General features: G+C 46.4%; 4 protein-coding genes across 4 annotated transcripts; 1 reads left to right on the top strand and 3 right to left on the bottom strand.

Moving 5' to 3' along the window:
- Nucleotides 1-1,343: 1,343 nt before the first annotated feature.
- N7471_013024 (uncharacterized protein) lies at nucleotides 1,344-1,915 on the bottom strand (the record flags this gene model as incomplete). The annotated part of the gene is made up of 3 exons (XM_057285743.1): nucleotides 1,344-1,512; nucleotides 1,571-1,588; nucleotides 1,650-1,915. 3 exons carry the CDS (start codon nucleotides 1,913-1,915, stop codon nucleotides 1,344-1,346), a joined length of 453 nt encoding a protein of 150 aa, XP_057129736.1.
- Nucleotides 1,916-11,421: 9,506 nt separating this feature from the next.
- N7471_013023 (protein kinase) lies at nucleotides 11,422-12,906 on the bottom strand (the record flags this gene model as incomplete). Its single annotated transcript, XM_057285742.1, has 6 exons — nucleotides 11,422-11,627; nucleotides 11,694-11,862; nucleotides 11,927-12,045; nucleotides 12,099-12,157; nucleotides 12,205-12,693; nucleotides 12,746-12,906. Coding segments are annotated over 6 exons (1,203 nt in total), but the record flags the coding sequence as incomplete, so codon positions are not given.
- Nucleotides 12,907-15,253: 2,347 nt separating this feature from the next.
- Nucleotides 15,254-15,571, bottom strand: N7471_013022 (uncharacterized protein; the record flags this gene model as incomplete). Its single annotated transcript, XM_057285741.1, has 1 exon — nucleotides 15,254-15,571. The coding sequence occupies one exon, from the start codon at nucleotides 15,569-15,571 to the stop codon at nucleotides 15,254-15,256; it is 318 nt and encodes a 105-aa protein (XP_057129734.1).
- Nucleotides 15,572-17,020: 1,449 nt separating this feature from the next.
- Nucleotides 17,021-18,273, top strand: N7471_013021 (uncharacterized protein; the record flags this gene model as incomplete). Its single annotated transcript, XM_057285740.1, has 2 exons — nucleotides 17,021-17,895; nucleotides 17,970-18,273. 2 exons carry the CDS (start codon nucleotides 17,021-17,023, stop codon nucleotides 18,271-18,273), a joined length of 1,179 nt encoding a protein of 392 aa, XP_057129733.1.
- Nucleotides 18,274-19,111: the final 838 nt, after the last annotated feature.

Raw genomic sequence — 19,111 nt, 5'->3', positions numbered from 1 at the left:
TCGTCGCTGGGATCTGCATTGCGGAACCGTACCTGCGTCTGTCTAAATTCACGCGCGGTGTTTGATTGGTCCGTTGGGTGCTATTTGTATCTAGGGTCTCATCAGTGTGATAGTAGCGTTGCAATCTGCCGAGGGGGTGGCGATCACGAGAACCTAGCTCGTGAGCCATGGTAGCTGAAATAACTCATTTCATTGTCCTGGAGACTAGGCTCATGTTCGACACCTCTGCTATAACAAGTCCGATTTTTGCCGAAATACTTCGAATGCCCTCCATAGCTGAAGGCTAGCATCTTCGTTGCCCGGTTCCGAAGCAATCCATGGAAATAAACTCGACTAGGATGGCTTGCTGAGGGGTTTAGGTCACAATGCCCGCCGGGGTTCTTCGCATCGAGTAATGATGCACTTGTTACAAAAGGCACATATTCCAACCCACAAATGGGAACCAGTGTTGTGGAGCATGCAGAATTTTTGATTTGTGATTGTCCTGAGATTACTGTGACGGAACTGTCTAGTCGGTTTCATGTAACCACCACGCATATGGATAGTTCATGATATTATCTTCAGTAGCACCATCGCCCTCCCAGGGCGATTGAAGAATAAAAAATAAACCATGCGTCGAACCATCTTCAGATACGGTAAAATTAGATTAGACGTAGAATCCTTTGACGATTAGACTTTCTCTCCGCCAAGAGCAGACTGAAAGGGAGAGAAAGTTCCAAGGCCACTGAATGTGGTTAGTGGAAGGGCCCACAATCTGGGTGGGTTCATGATCGTCCGGCAGATCACATGAGAATCCACCAAATCTGGGTGATCATGCCCGTGGTCTCCTGTCATTGACTAGGCAATGTAATCTGAACTATACCAAGCTCTATGACTCCGCGAGATTCACAACCAATGCCGGTGTTCTTTCGCGTGCTTTTTCCGACCCTGGGTTTGTTGAACCACTTCGCAGGTCATTCAATCCCAAAAGAGGACTGCGGAGTATACTGACATGAAGAGTGGTCTTTTCTGGTCCATCCACAGTCATCGAAACTCAATTGAGCTGGCTATCCGCGGGCCACAAGAATTGACATACTCCACCACGAGAACGATGACATCTCAAATTTATTGACCACTGACGCGTGAGGTTTCAGTGGACTAGGGAACGGGTAGTTACTAAAAATGGTCGGCAAGGGCTTGAACCGCGAAAGCTGCTTATACAGCTGTCTTATCGTATCAGATTGTCACTTCTACAGTACATTTGGATACCGATTCCACTCGAAAAACTCACGATTTGTTTCCAGATCCGTACCCGAATACCATAGGAGAGATTTGCATCAGACTTCTCGACACGCTTGGGTTGTTCAGTGAAGATCCTCTGCAAAAGAAACCCGCTTTTTTTTGTATCGTTCGGTCAAGAGCGATTCAAGAGATGCAACCGTCTTCTTAACATCCTCCATCTCCTCTTTGAGGATTTCAACATCGACGGCAGTCTTTCTCTTGAGTAAGCGCTTGGGGCCCTTGCTCTCTGGTCTGTATCTTTCTGTCAGCCCTACTCTCTCTTGCCATCAGACATCAAAGGTGCACTTACTTCACTCGGTTGGCAGGTCTGCAAATTATTCGTTAGAAAGCGACAATGATGACTAGCAATATTGGAGGTGTTTGCTTACTGCTCAGCTGCATATTTCGCATGTCGGTGCAGCCCTGAGGACGGACCATCGACTGACTCCGATTCCCGACCACGTTTGAATGAAACCCTACAGCCGCGTCGGCTCCCTTGGATGGAGGCAATCGATTCAGATTGGCCTTCCTTCGCATCTTGAGGACGAAATTTCTCTCCCGTTAGAGCTTTGTCTTTAAGCATTTTCAGGACTTGGTCAGTATAACTGCGAGGCCCATGATCAGGATTTCGATGGACACGATCCGGCGATTCCATGACTTTTTTTTTTTTGTGCGAGCCTGAGAAAGAAACTGGAAATTTTTAGAGAATGAGTGGGGGAAGTTCCGCAGAAAAGTTAAGTCTGCTTTAGAGTTTAAGCGCGCTGACCGACTTCATTGGGAACGTTTGGTGATCCATGGAAATCTTGTCTAGGTGATATCTACTTTTAGCCCAAGAAAATTCTGAAAGCGTTCACAGCAGAAAGCGTAGGGATTCGACATTATCGATTCCAGTCGAACCAAGGGGGTCACTTCTTGGCGGAACAGGCCAACCACAGGTACAATCGAGCGTGACTGTCGACCACAAAGTCTCCGACGTAGTATTTAAACGTCCGTTAAAGCACTTCAACCCTCATGAAAGAGACGGTGACCGTGGCTAGAACGCGCAGATTAAGAGTGCCACCGCGTTGAGTGATTTAATTGCAAATTCAATAATATGTGAGAATCATGTTCTTGCGGTATCACAATCTTTTCAACAGTTGATGAAGTTCACCGCACTCAACGCAGGTTTTTGAAAGGAATGGATCCAGGTTGAAACTTGAGTCTGTAGGCCACAAAGTCTCCAAACACCATTTCAACGTTGTTCAGATGTCTTCAACGCCAATAACGAGACAGTGGTTCTCGCTACCATCTGCGCAACTGGTTCCTTGGTCCAGACGTAGCCGAAAAAATATAAAAGGAGCCGGATTCCCAGCCCAAAAAAATCAGGACTTCGGTCCTCACACTTTGATGCATCATAGTGTCCCTCTTTTGCCTGCGGGCTTGAGAGCTTCCGTGACCACGGCTGTCGCTGCCACGAGCCCAGCGACGTAAGACTTGCGCTCCCTCACAGCCAATGAGCCCTGTGTATGTAAAAATGTGCTTCGCAGGACGGGCTCTGCGTTATCAAGTGTGCTTCGCAGGATGGGCTCTGCGTCAACAAGTGTGCTTCGCAGGACGGGCTCTGCGTCAACAATAATCCTCGCAGGGGGGGTGCTGCGAAACCAAGGACTTCAGAGCTTCCGTGACCACGGCTGTCGCTGCTCCGAGCCCAGCGATGTAAGACATGTGCTCCCTCGCTGCCCTGAGCCCCGCGAGCGTAAAAAGGTGCTTCGCAGGACGAGCTCTACGTCAACAAATGTGCTTCGTAGGGGATTGCTGCGTTAACAAGGCCTCTAGCGATGTGCAGGCACCTCTTCGCGGTGCTAGGGACCAGTATTCGAGTATTCAAGAGTACTCGAAGAAGCAAAGACCTGCGCAACATCTTCATCTTCTTCGTATTCCGAAGCATCATTGGAGAGATAGAAAGAGCCCTAGATAGATGCAAACCAATCATCAGAATCGTAAATTCAAGATTCAACCTTCGTTCTCGATCGCCGTGTTCCCAACCCTCCTGTCTTCATGGTTTGCGGTCGGCTAGTCTTCCTGCCGCAATAGAATGCATCTGCCATCAGGGCGTAGAGCGAACAAAATGGTGAGAAATTGGTGCGTCGCGGATGTGTTGATAGCGTTGATGAGCGTAGATGGTCGTTAATGGTCGTTGGTGGTCGTTGATAAACGTTGATAAACGTTGACGAGGGTGTTGAGGGTGTTGATGGTCGTTGATGGTCGTTGATGGCCGTTGATGGTCGTTGATGAACGTTGACGAGTTGATGTGTGTTGATGTGTGTTGTGGTATACGGCCGGGCGGTGAAGGTGAGTGGTGGTGGTCAACGTCTCACCGACGTAGCGTGAGGTTTTCCTGCCATCTTACCAACATGACAGATGTATCACTTGCATTGTTCCAATTCCGCGTCATTTGTCCCCAGCTGATCACTCGGTGAAGTTGGCATACGGCCTCCATTTCGATTGAGCTGGTCGAATGCAAACACCGGATTTCCCTCCATTGGTTCAGCTATAATCAGGCAATACGCTCAAGATCAGACCTACCAGGTGTAGAAGCATTTGATGAGGAGAGCTCGAAATACCATTTGTGTTCTCAACTAAACATCTTGATGCGATAGAATGTTCCTTGAGTAGTCAGAGTCATCGCTTCAGTCGGCGATTGAAGTCACTCAAACCTATTCTACTGTAGAATGCCTACATCCAAGAACGGTCGCGACACTCAAAGTGGATTCGCAACAAAGACAACCAATTTAGGCTTCGTTAGCTTGAGAATATCCGATCGGCTCCTTCTACAACTGGGAGCCGTCGCAACCTTGTAAATAATCCCGTCAGTAACTACGATTTATATCTCCTGCCCCTCTCCCATGTATCAGCATCCACCACTGCACTCAAAGCGACAGCCATTTTTGGGGCGTACTACCCGAGTTCATGCGATCAAGCATACTCTGCTGCCTAGATAACATGCCAGCTAACCCAAAAGTCATTTTATTGATCGGCTGGCGTGAATGGCACAAAGGATCTGTTGGGAGCACATCTCTCACAGGGATTGTCTGACTTCCTGGTCCGCGATGTATTCTATAAATGTCAGTACAGTGGAGATTCAGTACTGGGTGGGGAGAACTTATCAAGTGACTCAGACACAAGCCTGCTCGAGTTTGCGTGGTCAAGGGATTGAATAGTAGAGCAAATTGCCGGGGGTAGAGGACGTATTTATAGGCTTCTCGGCTCCTTCTGTTGCGCAAGTGCTCTTTTGGTAGAACGCGTTGAGGGACAACTCTCTTAATTGAGGCCTGTTGAAACCCATTTCTTCTTTTACCGCAAATATTTGCAGCGACATGCAGCGACAATTTTTATGCCTTTAGCTCAGTGAGAGAGACGAGTGTTGTTGAGAAAAAGGGATGCTGAGTAGGCCAAGAAACGTTGGCTCACTGCTGAATCCTTCACGGCCCTCTTAAATTGAGATTTTGTGGGAGATATTCCATCCGCAATCAAAGGCTCATGATTCTTGTGCTGATACCTCATCTGTGAGCGATTCAACGTTGAATCACCGAAAAAGGCCTACAATTTCATCCCGAGAAGTCATGGATTTTTTTCCCTAGCCTCGCTTTAGTGTGGTGTTGGTTGTGTTGAGCTGTGGGTCTTGACCGCCAACATCAATGGATCCTCAAACCATCGGTTTCTGATGTTGACATCAATTTGGCCATGGCGTAATAGTGCCTGGACCATCTCCAAGTCACCACCACGGGCAGCAATGAAGATTGCAGTGTCGTGACATGCGATCGTGCTTTCATTGATGTTCAGACGTGTGCCTTGCTGCACTAAAAGTCTTACCGCATCGAGATGGCCATGTGCAACCGCTCGACAAATTGGCGGATCTATTAAATCCCTTCCATTGATGTCCACGCCCTCCATACCCAACAAACAAGCAACCGTGTTCATGCGTCCGTGATATGCGGCAACGGAAATTGGAGAGTGGCCTGCAACGCAGAGATTTGGGTCGATCCCTGGCACTGCAAGCAGCTGTCGTAGGATCACGGTATCCAGTCTGGTCGCGGCGTGGTGTAGAGATGTCGACGACATCTCGAATCTCCCACGGCCTCCAACAAAATTAACGTTAATGTCTTTCTCGGCCAACAGCCTTTCGGTGATCTCGGCGCATGACGAGTAAGTAGACAGCCAAAGCGGCGTATTGCCATCTTTATCTTTGCAGTCCACGTTGGCAAGGGGGTGACTCAGGAGCAAGTTGACCATTTCCAGGCGTTTGCTCTGAATGGCGAGATGGAGCGGCGTATAGCCTTTCCAGTCCTGGATGTCCAAGTTCAAACCCTCTTGTCCAAGAAGCCGCTTGACAGCTTCTATCGACCCATGGGATACTGCTTGATGAAGCGGTAGCTCAGCATCTTGTGATAATTGAGTACCAAGAAATACTTCGGAGTCAGGATCGTTAAAAAATACCATTTTCATCGCGGGACGATTGAAGCGACGTGCCCAGGCCCGCGGCGAATGGCCTGAACCATCCCGTAGATCAGGGTCGCTGCCACTAGAAAGTAGCAGATGCACGAACCCTATTCTGCCTGCGAAGACTGCTAGGTGGAGCGCCGTTCGGCCGTGTTTGTGTTTGACGTCCACTCTGACGCTGGGTTGTTCTAGGATGCTCTTGACGGTGGAGAAATTTCCATAGTGGATGGCATACGACAGGGCGCTGTCGCGCGCTTGATTTTGGATGTTGATGTCTAGGTCTCGACGATTGAGCAAGAGTTCACGCACAGCAGCGGAAGAGTATTTTAGCGCCCTCATTAAAGGAGTTTTGCCTCGGTAAAATGCATTGATGTTGGCATTGTGCTGGAGCAAAACCTCCGCAAGACCAACGTTGTCGTATTTGACGGCCAGGTGCAACAGATTGCTATTCTGAAATTTGATGTTGTATTTCCAGATGCTGGGTTGCAGTCTAGAATGAAGGCTTTTGCATGATTTTGCGAGGGCAAATAATGCACTGCCGTCCAAATGCGACACAATCCACAGCAAAAGCTCGTTGGGCAGGTATATGAGGTTTGGCTATGATTTGTTAGCTTATCGTTAACTTCAGCAACAAAGACTTGCTACAGACCATGGTTAGACAGCGGTGGAGCTAGGCGGTAATCACAATGTAGATGAAGGTGAGATGTGAAAGTTGGATATGGGGAGGCTTTATATACTCGCCTCAGCTAAATTCCGTGGTCAGCTAGGAGTGTAGCTCGTTACTTTGCTGAGAGGTGTGTAGCAATCACACGGCAGCACCAAAGCCTTGACAACAATGTTTCGGCGGTGTTAGAGAATCTCTGGATCCTAGCTCCTGGGAACGCCAAATTTGTTCCTGGTAGTGTGTCAAGGGCCCCGGGGGACCGAATTTATCTTAGTACCCACTTCTCGCATCTAGCGCATGAGCGTTGAAGCAAATCACTACCTGCACGCACTTCGAAATGTATAGAGGCAACTCGCAATTTTGTCGACTATGCTACCAACAACTATAGCCAATCCTTTTGCCAATGCATGGTCACCGCGATCTACAGCCACAAGTGCAGCTGATTTGGGCAGCAGTGATCTGGAGTTCAATCCCTTCTCGCAGGCCAGTGATCGGCCTATACCGGTGCATAATGCAACCGAATACATTCTTCGACGTATCGAGTGTTTCAAGGAAGGCGTCCCATGCCAGCAGACACGCAGCCACGTAGGTAAGGAGATTATGGCGATGGCATATAAAGCTGGCGAGGGAACGCTGCGGAGATTGTCCAACACCAATTCCCATCCGAAGCATTTTCTGCCTTTGTACACCACCTCAATGTCCGCCATGCTGCCTTGGAATCCGTTTCTTATTTGTGAGATAGAAGTCAGCCCCAATGGCAGTCCTGGCTTCTGTTGCGGGATGACGAAAAAAGGCGCTCCATGCAAAAACTCGATCAAACTTGAAGACACCAAGATAGGCCATCAAAAGCTGAACACTGTCGCCAGAGAGCCGTTTGACCTGTCAAATTTGCAAGCGAAGCTCTGTGGTGTTGCCAGAGACTTCCTCTGCGCGAGATGGCATCGACAACGACAGGTCGACCAAGTTGGCCAGCAGTGGTATGAAGCAGCCGTCCGCAACCAGGCGCGAGTGCCACATGACTCTAGAGTTGCATCTCCATCCATTGTGCATCCGAGCCAGCGTCAGACATCGCCAGCCTCCAGGCGACGCCCAGCATCAGACAGCACTGACCGGTCACCACCTCACGGGCTCAGACAAGACCCGCCGGTGCCCCTCTCAACCAGCCCCGAGCCGGTGCAATCAATTAATCCCTTTGTCACTGCCGAAATGCTGCGGACCAACAGTGTTCCATGGCACGTTTCGCCGGCTCGACCAGCTATCCTGACGTCGGTCACTAATATCTGGGCGGGTGTCCAAGACTTGACGCTCCGGAGTCTCAGCTTGAGTGAAGAGCTCGAAAACATCCACTGTGTGTTTTGTTTGGCCGAAGATGAGGAACAAGCCCAGGAGTGCGTAATCCTACGCTGCGACCAGTGCCGAGCGCTTTCCCATCTGTCCTGCGCGGAAGAGTGGTTGGAAAACCGATGTACAGGATTTGGCATATCATGCTGCGCGTGGTGAACAAGTAATACTGAAAGACACTGATGAAAGTTGACCCAGACCTAAAACAACTTCCTCTTGTAGACTCTCCACGAGGTAGAGTCTCAGAGGATTTTGGTCAATGACAACAGTTTGATAGCGGGCTGAGCGGGAAAATACATCGTAGGCATTAGGTTATAAGCTATCCTGCTTGATTCATATGATATTAATCTTCAAGATATGCGATCCAATGATGTTCATGGTTGCGCTGTCAAATGTAATCAAGCTTTACCTTAACAGCCTTTCCCCTGAAAAGAATTTGCCTCTCTCATACTTGCCATTTCAGCCTCCATGGCTGAGTTGCGCTTATCTCCCACAAATCAAGCATTTATTGGAGAAAAGAGAAATACTGCTAAAATAGAGAAAGCTATCGTAGATGCTTAAAGTAGGGAAATAGTTCTAATTTATAATTTAGTAATTTAGGATGACATGGTAAAATCTTGTTGCGACAGAGTGGTTGTAGATGCCTTGTTTGCTGGGCCTCAACTGGCTCCTTTGTATGTACAGGACGCTCTTTCCCCCAAGTTGATCGGTCAAGCAAATGCGAACGTGCTGCCTTAGTACAACGATGTATAACGTATTTCACAAGCGAGTGACGCACACAAGTGAGATTCACACCCCAAAACACCATAGTAAATGCGATATTTTACAACGTTATATCTCAGCAACCATGTAGTTGTTTGGTTTCATTCTCATTCGATAGCTATCGATAATACTTTCAAACACTATATATCAGTTTCAATAAAATCGGAAATTGCATTATTATGGTATTGAAAATTACATTGCTCAAAGCCAGAAATACATATATCTCAACCACAACGTCATAAAGGTTTTCTAAACTCCCTATAGAGGCTAGATATAACCTAAAAAGCATTAAGCTATGAGGAGAATTCTGTATACACCACCGTTGCAGGGATTTCAAGTTGTAATTTATCGCATTTACTATAGTGTTTCAGGATGCGTCACTCGCTTGTGAAACACGTTAACCTAGCGCTCAAGGTCGGATGCCTGAATCGATGCCTGCGTGCCTTATTGCCAGGGTGGCTGAGATTCCGGTATTTTGTCTCCATGCCTGTCTACTCACCCCACCCGCTAATAAACAAACTCGCCGCAATGCAGTTCTCCTCTCTTGTCTTAATTTTACCAGCGCAAGCACCTTTATTAGCTACCTCGATACTGACATACTAACATGTCCTTATCTGCCGAAGCCATCATCTCAATCTTTGCTCTATTTGTCGCCTTAATACAGCTGTTTTGTTCTATTTCGAGATATATAAAGAGAAATTCGAGTACACAAACAGGTGATAACCCCAAAATTATGTTACTTGAGCAATCGCCTGACGTTATTCGTTATTCGCATTACAAAGCTACCCCAACCACAGCCCTACCTTTGTATACTACCGGAAATCACCCACACGCAACGCCACTGGCTGAGCAAGTATGGAGCCCCCACTATGATAGACATGGTATGTATGGCCTTTTACATAAGAGTTTTTTGCAGCTTGACTAACTCCCAGTGCTATACTATAGCCGATATACAAATTCCAGGGCAGTTCTATTTCGAGCGTACAATTGTTGTTGGAAACTTTCCTCGATGAACGCGCGGGAATGAGCGACCAGGAAACTTCATGGAATGTATTCGAGGATAATATTGTCTAGACTCGAGCTACGATCATGAAACAAATAGAGAAAGCAGTGTAGTCGATTCGCATAAAGGGGGACAAAGAGGAAAGGAAGAGAGAGGGAGAGAGAGTGAGAGCTATCTGACTATCAACATGATGCCTCTCTCTAAATATTGTCTTTACACCAAATTTTTGCCCAGTTAATATGCATCACCTCTTCTTTCCGTTGCCCACACTTATGTCTGCATTTCAGTTTGTATTATTAAAACTGATCGACGAGGTTATCTCCTACTTGGACCTCCTAGGACTGGTAGATCGGTTTTAGTCTCTCAATCGCAGGTCATGCATTTTATTGCCTCTCTTCAGTATCTTGACTGACTTTACCATGATTCTGCCCAGTTATATAATCACCTCAACTTTCCGTTGGGGGCACTTATTGGCCGCATTTTAATTTATATTCCTAATATTAAGAACCCATTTCACAGCCCACTTTTCATTTCGCAAATGAGACCTTACGTTCCTGGGGTCATATCCGGCCCCAGGATCCATGGCATGGTACTTAGGCACGCTCTTGGTCGCTCCTAGGGATCAGACTCGTAGTTCCCAGAGGACCTACAGCTCCCGGGACTAAATGATATAGCTCCGGGGAATGAGGAGTGGGTTCCCTGAGCTACAGCATAGCGTTTGGCAAGATCCGTGCCAGTGGATCAGTGGGTCACCCATCGGATAATATTTCAACCGATAGCAAGACCACGCGTTTTACATCTGTTCCTGGCCCCTGAGCATGAATCCCGGGAGCACGAGGGCTCCCCGGAATTAACAAATGATCCCCAGGGGTGGGGCATGAGGGATCTAGGAACACAGACCACGATTTCCCTAATAGGCTTACAATCCTTCTCTCAAAAGACACAGACGTCAACGCCCAGAACCTAGACGCCCCCACGAATAGATCGATCGTCGGATCATGTGTATCGTAGGAAAGATCACGGCTTTTGGCCGTCGGCATTTTGGGCATTGATATTAGGGGAAATCATGGTCTGTCGTAGGATGCGAAGCATCGGGCGATTCCCCCTCGCACCCTAACGTAATCGGTAAGCGAGTGGTCCATGTAATCCAGTGGTCCACCCAACCCAAAACGCGTCTAGGAATTAGCAATTAGTTAATTCAACTCACTATGCCACCAATTCGCTCCTGATCCTCTGCAAATTCAATAGAGCAAGAGGGTAGGATCTTATTAGCTATCCAGGCTATTAAGAATCAAGAGTTTGCCTCTATTTGTAAAGCTGCGCGTCGTTTCGAAGTTCCAAAATCGACTCTCCTCCGCCGGCTAAAGAGCACTCCTTACCGCGCGATTTCTCGCGCAAATTCGCATAAATTAACGGAAACTGAAGAGGAATCTCTTCAAAAATGGATTCTCTCTATGGATTCTCGTGGATCAGCTCCCTGGCCCTCTAGCCGCCATGATTATAGGTAGGTGGTTTGAACAGGGCGGTAAGTTCACGATCAGATTTCCAGTATACCCCGCTATCAGGTGATCTCTCAAATAGAATTGAAGATGCCAACCATCTTGATCTCAATCCCCGTATTCGCCTTAGAGAAGTCATGTTTTTTTCTGCTTGTCTCAATCAGTAAATGCGCAAATATAGCTCCATGTTACATTTCTTTGGTTCCCGCAGAAGGAAACACTCTAATTAGAGTAACGAACCTTTAAAACTTAGGCTCAGATCTCGCATCGGGGCATGTCTATCTCTCTAAAACAATGTAAGATACTACTTGCTAAAACCTACGGTCCATGTGAGATATAAGCTTTAAATTTCTTATAAAAAGTGGCAATGAGATGACACTACCTCTCTTCACTCCAATTGTATTTTGGAGTAGTCACATTTTAAGCCATTCATGCTGCAGCAGTTCTGCGGCCGACTTTCGATATGTCGGGTCAATTGTAAGCATACCTCGAAGGAAGTCGATGAAGACGGGTATTTCAGCGTCGGACATGTCGTTGGGTTTGAGGAAAGGCCTTTCAGCGCCATCTATTAGCCTTTCTAGACTAGTCGATGTCAGATCTGAGATTCGAAGAAGGCCGCCTAAGTAGAATTAGTAAAATTGGGAAAATATGATATTGGCGCTTCTTGTTTGAAAGAAATGCATACCATCCGTGTTAAAAAACTCCGCAGTTCTGTTTCCTTTCCGAAGAAGCTCAGGCGAGAAATTACCAAGTATTTCGATGGTCCTTGCAAGCCGGTCATCATCAACTGTCCACGAACCGTTTTCTGATGCCACTCCAGAGAAAGGCACTATCCCCTGGACAAACTCAATAATCTATTAAAAATTAGGAGATAAAAGACAACCTCGCCATATTTGAGCGAATAGATTGAATACTCACAAGGCAACCGAGGCTCCAGATATCAACCTTATGATCCCAATGGGCACCGATTGTGACTTCCGGTGCTCGTAAAGCTGGAGATTGAATCATATCCGACAGATGATTGTCTGACCAAGAAGCTACAGCCAGTGTAAGTGTCGCCCAGAAAGATGACAAGACAAGTGATACATACCAACACCGAAGTCAACTATTCTGATGTGCGGCTCACGTATCTTCGAGATGAGCGGCGTCCTGATGACCTCTCGGAGTGGCTTTGTAATACCACACTCATTACTAACCCGTGCAGGAACTTCAGATAGATATTCTCAATAGTTTGTTCCGGATTTTCCAGCTCGAGTAGTATATTCGTAGGTTTTAAATCTGTATGTCGACTATAATTAGCGTCATCATTATAAGTAGGAGGCGGTTCGCAACGTATGGTAGTACCGGTATGAATGATTCCACACTCCCTATGGAGGAAATCCAACCCTAGTGGAAGCTGTCGCGCTATAGTTCTTACTGCCTTGATAGGCAATCTCCCATTTCGGTATTTTGCGGTTTGAAAATCCAAGTGGTGGCCCAACACGTCGAACACAAAGCAAATATGTTGTCCATTTGGCCCTTCGTGTTTGAATTGATCTAGAACGGGTAACACGTAGGGTCGGCCTCCATGGTTGCTTTTCCTAGAGATATCGGATAATTTCGAGAGAATTTCTCGCTCAAAGATATCGTGCGAGCCACCGTAGCAATCGGCTCTTAGTATTTTAAGAGCCACATACCTCTGAACCCTTCAGTACTCGATAAGCTGCATGTTTGACAAATGTGGAGAACTACACTCACTTGGAATCCCTAGCTAACCAAACGGTAGAATATTGTCCGTAGCCTAGTTTTCTCATCACTTTGTATGTGCCAGAGTTGAAAGTGTCTCCAAGCGAAACGGGATGGAAGCCTCCAGTTGAATAAAAGTCTGCCTCTTCTGTTGCTTGTTGTGGGTGGGGAGATCTTGATGTTTGAGAAACAGGTTCAAAAAATTTTGCGAGCCAAGCTCGAGAATTTACCCGAGTCAAAGCTTTTTTAAAAGTAGTAATCATCTTGAGATGTTATTCGCAGGATTTGTAGCATGAACCTTTTGGAACGCTCGTCGGACAAATTATAAATGATCCCGGAGGGTCGCGAACGATTATAAGTTCCCAGGCGCGATAGTCACGTGTTCTATATTGTCAGCATAGCTCGCTCCTGTGCCAAGAGCATTACATGTCGGCAAAAGAGGGTCGCCATTTTACTAGTGCGCCCGAGGAATATTCAGCACCCCCATCTCAAGCGCGGGCCATCGGTCGGCATTTCCTCGGTCATGGACCGTCCATGCGAACCATAACCACTAACAGAAGCTTGTTTCCGGGTTCTATGGAGAGAATACCCGACTAGTGGAGGTGAATCCTGTTCAGGTTAAGCTTATCGTGTGAATTTATTCCGGTTGTGTTAGTGTGGCGGTCAAGTGAAGGGTTCTAGAACCGAAATTTACAAACCACCACACGCAGTAATTAGACGCCACAAACCTTAACTTTGTATCTAAGCCATAAGAGGCGAGCCATTGATGGTAACAAGAAAGATTCCACGGGCATGATGCCCAATAATAGGGTGAACGCGCAAGAACTCTTCTCTACTTAAGCTCGGGCAGAGCGACATCAAAGCGAAGATTTTAGAACTCCAAACCACACTATTTGATCGGCCCCGTCAGCCCAATTGGCAATTATATCAAATGCCTGATTTAAGGCAAACTTCAACAAGGCCAAGCAACGGATATTGGCTACGATCAACACGCTCCGAGAGAATCTCAGATGGGAGGGAATGTTACATTCGGCCTGGTCTTGAGATCTCAAGTTTTACTTCGGTAACAACATACACCATCATCACCGTGTGATTTCTTGCACCGACGCTGCCGAGTTGAAAGACCTCGACCAAACCTCTGGAAATGGTGGGATCTGGCTTTACATACCAAGACCCGCCAATTTATGTCTACGTGTAAATTTTGAGATACATTCCACGATGAGTCGTTCTTGGGTACAAAGAAATTGTTGGCTTCATCCACCATTAGTGTTGATTGAAATAAGCTGAATCGAGCTGCTTTTAAAGTTCGTAATGACGTCCACCATCCTTCTGGAAGTTTTTAGCGCACATATTTTACCCAGTTTTACCCAGTTATATATAAGTGCGGGTAAGTTGAGCCCCGAAAGCCACGTGCCTACCTACACTCGTAGCCATGGGTGACAGTGATCAATCCATTGAGTTAGCGCATTGTTCATATGTAGGACCCGTAGTTCCCCGTGCAGCAGTACGAAACGCCAGAAAATTACACTGACAATAGAAGTCCTTTCCCCTTACATATCAAGGAAGAGGGCACAAGAAAAGCAAAATTTTGGGTAAATGAACGAAGCAGAGTTCCTCTGTACGGAGCGGATTGTTGACGGATGGAATCAGTTGGTAGAAGGCCTGATGGAATGCAGAACAGCGGCCGAGAGGAGGCAATGATGGCCGGAATGGGACTTTGATGGTTTTGCACGAATCCTGTCTGGGTCATCAAGAAGCATATTTTGAGACGCGATATAATCGCGGGTTCCATGGTACGGTACAAAGGGCAAATCGCTGCATTGAGGGATTGAAAGAAGTCGTAGGCTGGGTATTGAAGATAAGCATCGAACGATAGTTGTGGGTGGCGCTTGCGTTACAGGATGCTAGTTGATTGTTAGCCAGGGTGATTTATGACGAGGAATCGGCTCGAATTACCATGATGACACCAAATGTATACTTTCGTATGTTGGAAATTATAAGGGATTTGATTTGATGCTTAAAATTTCCTGACAAGTAGAGATTGCTCGTGGAGAGAGTTGAGCCCCCGATCAAGGCCCCGGTAGCATCACCAGTGAGAGCAGTTAGCTACCGAGGCTTACAGGCGGGGTTGAGATTTTTATCATCTTCATGCAGAGCTGAAGCTGAGAATTTTGTGTTTCAGTTGCTGTTTAAAAATTATTTCCCCTAGTTGGTAGACTTTTATCGTGTGGTGAAGCATGGAGCGGCACGTTGAACTTAGTCGGGAATGGCTTTATTTAGGCAACCAACATCGCGTTTCGTAACACTGCACACTCTGAATGCATGTTTACTTCCCCATTTTTGGATTACCTTTTATATATGCAAAAAACGCTATACTATATTGGGATTGATGTTTACCCAGTACCCGGTTCTTGGCAGAAACCCTATGCCTGCGGGCGTAGGGTTTCCACAATGTAATGCAGAGCCCGGTGCTGTCCAGCGGGTTCGGCTCCCCGCCGTGAATAGTCGCTACTTGCTACATCACCGAGTCTTCTCTTCAATCTGGTATTCTTGCTTGCAAGAATAAGTCACAAGCCTAGGGGCAAAGTATAAAGAGAAATGGTTATCAGTCCGCTGGCCTGGGGATGGGCAGTTCAGTGGAAGACGCCTAGGTGGGGCAATTATGGCGCCTTGTTGGGTCAACGGCTGTGCCGCCCGTGACCAACGCACCTCCCCCCCAGACACATCACATCGCTTAGGGCCATTCTGCTCCATTCTCTCACCGATGGCAGTTGATTCGTGCACATCCATGGCAGACCCGGCGTCATGCTTTGATGGTGGTTGTACAAGCACAACCATCTTCTCTTGATAGCCATCCAATCCCTCCTGCTCATGTCATTCTTGGTGCACATTTTCATCTGGCTTAATCAAAAAGTTCTTCAATTCCTTAGCTATTGTTCTCTCTGCCCAGCTTTTTCATGAAAATGAGGCTTACAAGGAATTCAGCTGACAAAATAGGGGTATAGGCAAATTTTTGCGCGATTTAGACGTGCTGAAGATTATACTCAATACTAATTGGGTATAGATAAGCAGAAGTGGATATTTGTTGAATGATCTATCCGACATCCAGCTGATATCACCCGATAATTTGTTGGATATCGGACGACTATCCCGTGATCGCTTCAACTAAGAAAAACTCACGAGTCCGCCAGCTGCAAACTTCAAATCTGAATTGCGCCTTGATAAAATAGATTCACAATGAGACCAAGCCCTCACGAATCTATCAGTACTATTTTGAATATCAAAACTGTAATATTCATAGATTCAGATACTAAATTGAAGCTTTGCAGAAAAGCGTTCTACATTTCATTCACATCAAATATATATTTCCACTCAATGAGGAATGAGTACTGTCATAACTAAACGTGTAAACATTCAGTTGTAAGATAATAGTTTGCCAGCTTCATAACTGTCACCTGATTGTTTAGGATAGGATAAATTAGCGAGCTTTATGCTAGTGCGGATATTTGTACGATAACGATATTGAAAAAAAATTGTCGACGTCGTACGCGTTTCTACACCCCAATTTAATTCCCTAACTATTTGTGCAGCTATTGGGATTTCGGTAATTCTGTTGGAGCCAACAGCCGGAAACCAGGGGTAAAGACGAACTTCACCAATCACAGTACACAATTTAACCCTACGCCACCAAACTTTAAAAGAACCTTCGACAGGATCCATTTGTTACCCAGCCTTGTGTCACTGCGATCACTTCGGGATTTCTTCCTCACTTGGTTTAGGGCTAGTAAATATGAGACATCTACTCCGTATGGAATTTTTCATAACCAGTAACTATTAGAAAATCGTTCAGATACCGTCACGTGTGATGGGTCGTGATTGAGTGATCGCGTAGCGCCGTTTCATCTTAAGAACGCCCTACCTTCTTTCTCATTAGGCAAGTGGGCGTGTGGGTTGCTTGGCTACTTACAGGGTTTATAATTGTTCTCCTTTAACTTCAAGGATTGGTTTTCATCGGGAGCGCAGACAGCGGACAGTTCATCGGCTTAGAAGCAATCTCCGATATCTTGTTTAAATAGAGTACGCCAAGATAACGTTTCAAGTATGCTATATGAGAAAATCTTGTATGGACGGCATATAAAGAAACCTCCATGCGCAGTTCAATATATCTCTTGCTATAATTCACTCTTTTTCAACTGCATCGAGTCATTATTTTTGAGGTCATTTTTGGATACATCTGGCATTCTTTTACAGACATCAAGATCCTCCTGGGGACTGATAGTCGTCGTTATGAAGGGACTTTTCTACTTTTTTGTTTTGGCCTGCGTCGCTTCTGCTTGCTCAACCTTTACGCACCCAGGGCTTCTCCACACCTCTGAAGACTTTGATCGCATCCGGGAGAAAGTTAACGAGGAGGCCGAGCCCTGGATGGAGGGTTGGAACAAACTTGTCGACAGCCCATATTCCGATCCTTCCTACAAACCAAACCCTGCGTCTATCATCTACCGAGGCTACGACGGCACCCACGCCGAGAACTATGCCCAGTTATACCAGGATGTTGCAGCGGCCTATGTGCTTGCCATTCGGTGGTCTGTGACGGAAAACAGTACCTACGCAGACGCTGCTGTCGGTATCCTTGATGCATGGTCCGCGAACCTTACTGAGATCAGTGGTACCGTGGATTTGTATCTTGCGGTCGGAATTTACGGCTACGAATTTTGTCAGGCTGCTGAAATCATGCGCAATTATACCGGATGGAAGAATTTCAACCGCTTCGCCAAAATGATGCTGCGCGTCTTTTACCCAGCAATTAATCAATGGTTTGTGGGTCATGAGAACTGGGGCTCCTGGGGTGGAGGAGTGTACCCTGGGTGGGATTTGTCCCAGATCGCTGCCGCAGTTTCGATTGGAGTTCTCACCGATAATGAAACAATATACCAACAAGGCGTGAACTGGTTCCTCAACGGCACTGGGAATGGACAGATAAACAATGCAGTTCCCTACACTTATTGGTATGACAATCAAGTCCTGGGTCAGCCAATGGAGACTGGTCGTGATCAAGGTCATACCATGCTGGATATTGCACTCTTCGCCGCGATAGGTCAAATGACCTACAACCAGGGGGATGATCTATTCGCTCACAATGATAGCATCATTTTGTCTGCGTATGTCTTCCGTTCTGACTTTATTGCCAGTTGTGATCCACTCCGATGTTCCTCGTGCTAACAAAACCTTTTAGCGCCGAATACGAAGCCAGATACAATCTCGGCTATGATGTTCCCTACAAGGCATATGGCAACGCGTATTTGGGTTTACCAGCCATCAGCAACTCCAGTCGCGGTAACATCCGTCCAACTTGGGAATTGCTTTACAACCACTATGGGGTCCTCAAAGGCCTGAACACTACATGGACGAAGAAGTATAGAGACTTGGTCGTGGAGAATGGAGGAGGATCTGAAGGAGGCTCTGGGGACTACGGTTCGGATAGTGGTGGTTACGACCAGCTAGGATGGGGAACCCTGCTCTATACCCTCGAGGGATAAGGGGTCAAGTAAGGCAAAATGGCATAGCCTGGTCTTCTGCGGATATTGCCTGTGCTCATGTATCCGATATAGCTGGAGCTATGGTGTTAATAGCTATGTGGAGTTCTTTCTATCTCAACTATCTGGCTTCTGGCTCTCTGGCTTGAACTGGACAGATAATCTGATGATTTGGAAAAGCAAAATAGCATGGTCCATTTTGGTGCAATTAATTACATCAATTTGACCTCTATGAGTGGTCATATTAGACCTTGCCAACTCCCACGGGAGTTAGAAATTTCAGTCCCATCTCCTGGTCCCGCGGCATTCCCATGGGAATTGTGGGACTCCCATATGGTCCCACGCTAGCATAATTATGCTAAGCATTTTCTATTTCAGCTACACAAAAATGCTGAGTGATCAGATAAAATACTCTTTTTTACAGCTGTGTCAGCGTCTTCATCTTCAATGTTCAACAGCAAACTTTTTTTTATATGATGTGCTGGGAAATGGAATACGTAGTTTAACAAATCATACATAAAAAGGTCATATGTATCCCCGATTTGTCTGGTACATACTGTCTGATTTCTCTAATCTATATTGCATTGATTGGAGATCAATATGCAGCTGGCTTTTACATATTTCTTTTTGCTTGTCGAGCGGACTAAAATCACCCACAGAAAATCGTTGAATCCATCTTCGCACCTGAAAGTCCCTTTTTCATGGACTGATAGATTTGAAGCTTGGCAGGTTCTCAAATACCGAGTTATGTTCCATAACATTTTATTTGCTCGTCAATCTTCGTGGACCAGTTATGCTATCAAAATATAGCCGACAAGGTAATAAGAACGAGGAGCGTCTC

This window comes from Penicillium samsonianum (genome assembly GCF_028829775.1).
Source record: "Penicillium samsonianum strain IBT 33392 chromosome Unknown utg000008l_segment0_segment0, whole genome shotgun sequence".
Classification (NCBI taxonomy): Eukaryota; Fungi; Ascomycota; class Eurotiomycetes; order Eurotiales; family Aspergillaceae; genus Penicillium; species Penicillium samsonianum.
Note: the sequence above shows the minus strand (reverse complement) of the source record. Positions and strands in the feature narration are given on the sequence as shown.